This window comes from Sander vitreus, chromosome 11 (assembly GCF_031162955.1).
Source record: "Sander vitreus isolate 19-12246 chromosome 11, sanVit1, whole genome shotgun sequence".
NCBI classification, from domain to species: Eukaryota; Metazoa; Chordata; class Actinopteri; order Perciformes; family Percidae; genus Sander; species Sander vitreus.
This window is the reverse complement of record NC_135865.1, coordinates 32,263,297-32,270,796: the sequence shown is the minus strand read 5'-3', so window position 1 is coordinate 32,270,796 and position 7,500 is coordinate 32,263,297. Positions and strand designations below refer to the sequence as shown.

The 7,500-nt window shown below is 48.4% G+C and overlaps 1 protein-coding gene across 1 annotated transcript in view; it reads left to right on the top strand.

The window, feature by feature from the left end:
- Nucleotides 1-7,500, top strand: part of ttn.2 (titin, tandem duplicate 2) — a 323,953-nt gene that overhangs the window by 9,802 nt on the left and 306,651 nt on the right. The window contains exons 8-9 of the mRNA XM_078262434.1: nt 4,969-5,028; nt 6,895-7,153. Of these exons, the coding sequence (XP_078118560.1) occupies nt 4,969-5,028; nt 6,895-7,153 (319 nt within the window). The remainder of the gene's footprint in view (nt 1-4,968; nt 5,029-6,894; nt 7,154-7,500) is intronic.

The following is a 7,500-nucleotide window of genomic DNA, read 5'->3' as shown; positions in this document are numbered from 1 at the left end:
AAGCCGAGGCCGTGGCCACGGTGGTGGCCGCCGTCGACCTCGCGCGTGTCCGCCAGCCCGTGCGTGCTAGAGACGGCGAGGCTGTAGAGGACGAGATAAGGCAGCCCGTCGCAGCAACTGAAGAGAAACATGTCGTAATGAAAACGCTTCCTGCTGAAGCTCCCGCAGAGCAGCTCAGAGGCTCCCTGGAAACCAGGGAAACCAGGGAAACCAGGGAAACCAGGGAAACCAAGGAAACCAAGGAAACCAGGGAAACCAAGGAAACCAAGGTCGCAGGAGTTTTATATCGGATATGATTTGTGACCATAGAGAGGCTACGTCCCAACCTGTCCTGTGTCCACCGTGGGACTTCATTCATAAATATTCTGACCAGTAGTGAACGGGGAGAGACGGATAAAGACCTTTTCAACCCTTCACTACGTACTTCCTATCTTCCTATCTTCCTTCCTCCCTTCCTCCCTTCCTTCCTTCCTACTTTTCCTTCCTTCCTTCCCTTCCTTCCTTCCTTCCTTCCATCCTTCCTAACTTCCTCCCTTCCTTCCAACTTCCTCCCTTCCTTCCTTCCTTCCTTCCTTCCTTCCTTCCATCCTAACTTCCTAACTTCCTTCCTTCCTTCCTTCCTTCCTTCCTTCCTTCCTTCTTTCCTTCCTAACTTCCTTCCTTCCTTCCCAAACTTCCTCCCTTTCCCTTCCTTCCTTCCTTCCTTCCTTCCTTCCTTTACTTCATTCCTTCCTTCCTTCCTTCCTCCCTTCCTAACTTCCTTCCTTCTTCCTTCCTTTCCTTCCTTCCTCCCTCCCTCCCTTCCTCCCTCCCTTCCTTCCTTCCCTCCCTCCCTTCCTCCCTCCCTCCCTCCCTCCCTTCCTTCCTCCCTCCCTCCCTCCCTTCCTCCCTCTCTCCCTCCCTTCCTCCCTCCCTTCCTTCCTTCCTCCCTCCCTCCCTCTCCCTCCCTCCCTCCTCCCTTCCTTCCTTCCCTCCCTTTCCTTCCTTCCTTCCTCCCTCCTTCCTTCCTTCCATCTAACTTCCTTCCTTCCTTCCTCCCTCCTTCCTTCCTTCCTCCCTCCCTTCCTTCCTTCCATCCTAACTTCCTTCCTTCCTTCCTTCCTTCCTTCCTCCCTCCCTTCCTTCCTTCCTTCCTCTCCTCCTCCATTCCTTCCATCCAACTTCCTTCCTCCTCTTCCTCCCTTCCTTCCTCCCTCCTCCCTCCCTTCCTCTCTCCTCCCTCCCTCCCTCCCTCTCTCCCTTCCTTCCTTCCTTCCTAACTAGCATCTAAACATTATCTGTCTCCCTCCATATTTTTACCTAAATGAAGTCCCACGGTGGTCCAGCGGAAGCGGAGGGACTTCTCTCTTTAAGAGTCTCAGTTTTCTTACGATGATCTCTGTTGGTCACTCCAGATTCAGAGAACAGCGGCGCTCTCCTCCTGCGTGGACGCTGGTCTCGCCCCGTCTCCAGTAGTTCCACATTTCACAGTTTCTAAAGTTCCCGTCCCAAAACACGAACCTAGCCACGAGGTAAGAGAGGAGCTGCAGGCCCACCTGCCGTCCATCATCCCAAAACCCTCCCATTTCATCATCTTTAACTCACGCCCATCTTAACGTCCTGTTCTGTGGTGTGATTCACTTCCTGCTCACATCCTAAAATATATATCATCACGTGTTGTTTTCGGAGGCTGCCACAGCGTCACGTTACCTGAGATTGTCTAATAAGTAGGGCTGTCAATCGATTAAAAAATGTAATCTAATTAATTACATACTCTGTGATTAATTAATCTAAATTAATCACATACATAATTAACGGTGCCTGAACTGAAACTTTAAGAAAGTAAAAAAAGAAAAGAAATAAAAAGCTCATTCAGTCCCATTCATTTAGCATCTAGCTCCATAGACTCCCATTCATTTAGCATCTAGCTCCATAGACTCCCATTCATTTAGCATCTAGCTCCATAGACTCCCATTCATTTAGCATCTAGCTCCATAGACTCCCATTCATTTAGCATCTAGCTCCATAGAGTCCCATTCATTTAGCATCTAGCTCCATAGACTCCCATTCATTTAGCATCTAGCTCCATAGAGTCCCATTCATTTAGCATCTAGCTCCATAGACTCCCATTCATTTAGCATCTAGCTCCATAGACTCCCATTCATTTAGCACTGGACCGTGATCACCCCCAGTGGAACTCTGGTGGAACTGCAACCAAAGTAGGTCCAATGGGGCTGAACAGGGAGTGAACAGGCTCTCCGTAGACGGGCTCTGGTCACAGCTGTTTGTGATCGTACCAAAACCACAAAGGAAAAGTTGTTGTTCTACTAGAAATAGCTTTTAATTTGGCTTTAGTTTTTTGGGGGTTTCAGTTTGGAATCACCTGTTAATTCAAAGGGTATCTTCAGCAGCTTTCTTTTCCATGTTTTTGTGACTGATGGGAACAACAGTCTCTGAAACTGGTCCAGTGTTAAACAAGAACCAAGCTGTAATGTTACCCTACAGGACTAATGTTCAGCAGCAGTTAGAGTCCACTAAACCCACCAGACTCCATGTAAATAATCAGGACTTTCCTCATCGTAAAACACACTTCATTCAAAGTGGACAGAAACTAAATAAAACTACCAAAAGCCGTCTTGGTTCATCTTTCCACTGTTCCAACAATCACCGCTCTGGTTTGGTTGAAATAAACCCTTAATTCACCCATTTACATGTGGAGATATGCTGGCTCTATACACACTAAAAGTCCTGATTATTTACATGGAGTCTGGTGGAGATATGCTGGCTCTATACACGCTAAAAGTCCTGATTATTTACATGGAGTCTGGTGTAGTTTGGTGACGGTGATTTCGGGGCTGTTTTCATGTAAAACTACTACTGTTACAGCGTTCTCGCTCAATACTGGACACATTTCAAAGATTAGTCACATACGTAGACACCAATGAATGGGAAAGATAGGGTCCAGGTTATAAAATCAGAAAGACTAGGTAGGAATATTTGATGGACTTGTGTCTGCAGCCCTGTTAGGAGTTACTCTCACACCTCCCGAGTGGGCGCTTGGTTTGGACGCTCTCTGTTCTGTTCCTAAAGAACGTTAACCAAATGTTAATGCTGTTGTGGTTGGCTCGGCCAGGTTTCCATCGCTGGCTCTGCTATCGCCACTCTGCACAAAGAGCTGTCGTCCTCCTCCGCTCCCAGAAAGATCATCAAGCCCGTCAAGTCTCCCAGTCCGTCTCGCCGGGCGGCAACGGTGCTGGAGGTGCACGGGACGCCAGAGCCCCTCCCCCCGCCGTTTCGAGACGCCAGATATCAGTTTGAGTGTCAGCGGGACGGAGTGAGTGAGGAGGAGTTTGAGGACTGGGAACCTCAGGTTGGTCCGACCCCCTCGCTTCCCCCCAAATAGATTTCAGCAGTGAGCTCCGCCTTCTTTAAGCTCTCTGGTTCCGGAAATGATTTCCCCCGTTCACTAAAACAATCACACATCCAAACAATACTTCCGTGCAGGTGCGTATAGGACAAAAACAAGGACTCGAAGAAGGAGAAGTGTGTGTGTGTGTGTGTGTGTGTCTCTGTGTGTGCGTGCGTGTGTGTGTCTCTGTGTGTGCGTGCGTGTGTGTCTCTGTGTGTGTGTGTGTGTGTGTGTGTGTGTGTGTGTGTCTGTGTGTGTGTGTGCCTCTGTGCGTGTGTGTGTGTGTCTGTCTGTGTGTGTGTGTGTGTGTGTGTGTGTGTGTGTGTGCGTGTGTCTGTCTGTCTGTCTGTGTGTGTGTGTGTGTCTCTGTGTGTGTGTGTGTGTGTGTGCCTGTGTCTGTCTGTGTGTGTCTCTGTGTGTGTGTGTGTGTGTGTGTGTGTGTCTCTGTGTCTGTCTGTGTGTGTCTCTGTGTGTGTGTGTGTGTGTGTCTGTCTGTGTGTGTGTGTGTGTGTGTGTGTGTGTGCCTGTGTCTGTCTGTGTGTGTCTCTGTGTGTGTGTGTGTGTGTGTGTGTGTGTCTGTCTGTGTGTGTCTCTGTGTGTGTCTCTGTGTGTGTGTGTGTGTGTGTGTGTGTCTGTGTGTGTGTGTGTGCCTGTGTCTGTCTGTCTGTGTGTGTGTGTGTGTGTGTGTGTGTGTGTGTGTGTGTGTGTGTGTGTCTCTGTGTCTCTGTGTGTGTGTGTGTGTGTGTGTGTGTGTGTGTGTCTCTGTGTCTCTGTGTGTGTGTGTGTGTGTGTGTGTGTGTGTGTGCCTGTGTCTGTCTGTCTGTGTGTCTCTGTGTGTGTGTGTGTGTATAAGGGACATACAGGACATACTGCTCCACCTTTCATGTTTTCTCTGTCACATGATGAACTCCCAGCTGCTGCTAACGCTGCTAACGGGTATCGTAGCTTCCTGAAGAAGGAAACATGGAGGACCAACACGTATTACAGCAAGAGAGCGTCTTCTTGAAGCGTGAAGGCTACCGTAGCTGTAGTACGTACTCTGAACGTGCGTGGTGAGGGAGAGATGATTGATATATGATCTCAACGCTAGACGGGGGACACTCCTACACATTGTCTGCGGGATTGTGGGTAGTCTAGTACGTCAATAAAAGGGTTAGGGTTGATTTCATACGGACTTGTGTCTTCTACAACCTCACAGCTCAGGTCAGTCCGTCTCAGACGGTTCACACTTTCAGTGCTGATAATCTGAATCCTTACGGAGAAAAGGAAACGGGGTTTCTACTTCCGGAACCACACTGTTGATCTCTATTGAACCCCGTGTGGATGTCACCTGCGTTTCCCCTCTTCACCACAACGCAGCAGCCAATCACATCGCTGCCCTCCATCCGCCTCATGAAGGTCCCTCCTCTTCCTCTTCTTCCTTTTCTTCCTGTCTCCACCTGTCGTCCTCTCTGCAGGGTTTTGTCTGTTTCCCTAACCAGCTTCCACCCCTCCATCCTCACAGAGCGCCTCAGACCCCCAAACGCCTCGCTGTTTTCCGTCTCTGACTCGTTGTTGTTGTTGTTGTTGTTTCTCCTCAGGAGGCGGCCGCCATTCCCACTGGAGCTCAGGAGCCCGTCGTTCCTCCCACGCTTATCGCTGTGAGTACTTCCTGTTTCTTTCCTTCAAAGTAATAACTACTAGAATAATACGTAAAATCAAAGCTGCAATCTCCAACTATTTGGTTTGGGTCATTTCTTTTCATATACATTAATAAAAGGGCTACAACCTTCATACTCTGGTTCTGACTGGCTAGTAGTCCTTACCTAGGTACTGTCAGGGCACGCCCTCATACTCTGCTTCTGACTGGCTAGTAGTCCTTACCTAGCTACTGTCAGGACACGCCCTCATACTCTGGTTCTGACTGGCTAGTAGTCCTTACCTAGGTACTGTCAGGGCACGCCCTCATACTCTGCTTCTGACTGGCTAGTAGTCCTTACCTAGCTACTGTCAGGACACGCCCTCATACTCTGCTTCTGACTGGCTAGTAGTCCTTACCTAGGTACTGTCAGGGCCCTCATACTCTGCTTCTGACTGGCTAGTAGTCCTTACTAGGTACTGTCAGGGACACGCCCTCATACTCTGCTTCTGACTGGCTAGTAGTCCTTACCTAGGTACTGTCAGGCGCCCTCATACTCTGCTTCTGACTGGCTAGTAGTCCTTACCTAGGTACTGTCAGGACACGCCCTCATACTCTGCTTCTGACTGGCTAGTAGTCCTTACCTAGGTACTGTCAGGACACGCCCTCATACTCTGCTTCTGACTGGCTAGTAGTCCTTACCTAGGTACTGTCAGGGCACGCCCTCATACTCTGCTTCTGACTGGCTAGTAGTCCTTACCTAGGTACTGTCAGGGCACCCCCTCATACTCTGCTTCTGACTGGCTAGTAGTCCTTACCTAGGTACTGTCAGGACACGCCCTCATACTCTGCTTCTGACTGGCTAGTAGTCCTTACCTAGGTACTGTCAGGACACGCCCTCATACTCTGCTTCTGACTGGCTAGTAGTCCTTACCTAGCTACTGAGCATGTGCGACTGCCAACAAAGATGTTCCAGCAGTGAGAGGTCTCACTCTGTAGCTAAAACAGAGACCAGCTGAAAGAGGATCTGCAGCAGTGAGAGAGAGCTGTGCAGTACAACTAAAATATGGTGTTTTTTGATAATTAAACCATGTAAACCTATTCTGATACAACCTCTAAATCTGATTAAGAACCTGAAAATTAGCATAATATGAGCACTGTAAGGCAGAACAGGTCGGCACACCAACACTAACAAACATTTGACTAGCACTACACCATCTTGGTTGCTTTAGAAGCAGTCTCATTTTACGCTACTTACAGTCTCTGCGTGTTCTTTTTTCTGTAAGATCGCCACAAGGAGCAGTATACAGCTTAGTGGTGTACAGACTGCGTTGAGTAAAGCTACCTTAACATTAGCACAACACATGCATGAAGAAAGCTGCTTCATTAAACCGTTTGGAAGTCATGTTTTGTACAAACCAGCCACCATTTTTTCTCTTTCATGACATTTTTTGTGCCGAAACGATCAGTCTATAAATAAAGAAATTGGCAGAATAATGGATATGTTTTTAAACCTACTTCCAGTGAACTAAATAAATCCCCCACACAGAGCTCGGCGATATGGAGAAAATCAGATATCACAATATTCCTGACCAAATACGTCGATGTCGATATTGCGATGATATTGTAGGCTTGACAATTGTTGCTTATTTTAGATAAATAATCAACAATAATGTGGATATAATGACTAAGTGGGTAAAGGTAAATAATAGAACAGCTAGAAGAGTCTGGTAAGTCAAGAACATTACATCACTTTACTGTAATACAGCCTTTAAAACCAGGAAGAGACACTTATTCCTAGTCTATGATATCTAGTCTCATGTCTCGATATCGATATAATATGGATATATTGCTGAGCATGTGTCTGTGTCTGTGCTTCCTGTTTTAGGGTTTGAAGAACGTGACGGTGACTGAGGGCGAGGCGGTGACCCTGGAGTGCCAGATCAGCGGCCAGCCTGCTCCCAGCATCCTCTGGTTCAGAGAGGACTACAAGATCGAGAGCTCCATCGACTTCCAGATCAGCTACGTGAGCGGATTCGCCCGGCTGGTGATCCGCGAGGCGTTCGCCGAGGACAGCGGGCGCTTCACCTGCACCGCCACCAGCGAGGCGGGCACCGTTAGCACTTCCTGCTACCTGCTCGTCAAAGGTAGGACACCCAAAGACCCAACGGGGGTAGATGTAGAGGCACGGGTCAAATATCAGACAGTTGTGTGTTGCACTCATTAAAGTGTCTTGGGGTCACATTAGACCCATTTGTAGCTATGACACACACACACACACACACACACACACACACACACACACACACACACACACACACACACACACACACACACACACACACACACACACACACACACACACACACACACACACACACACACACACACACACAGATACACACACACACACACACACACACACACACACACACACACACACACACACACGATACACACACACACACACACACACACACACACACACACACAC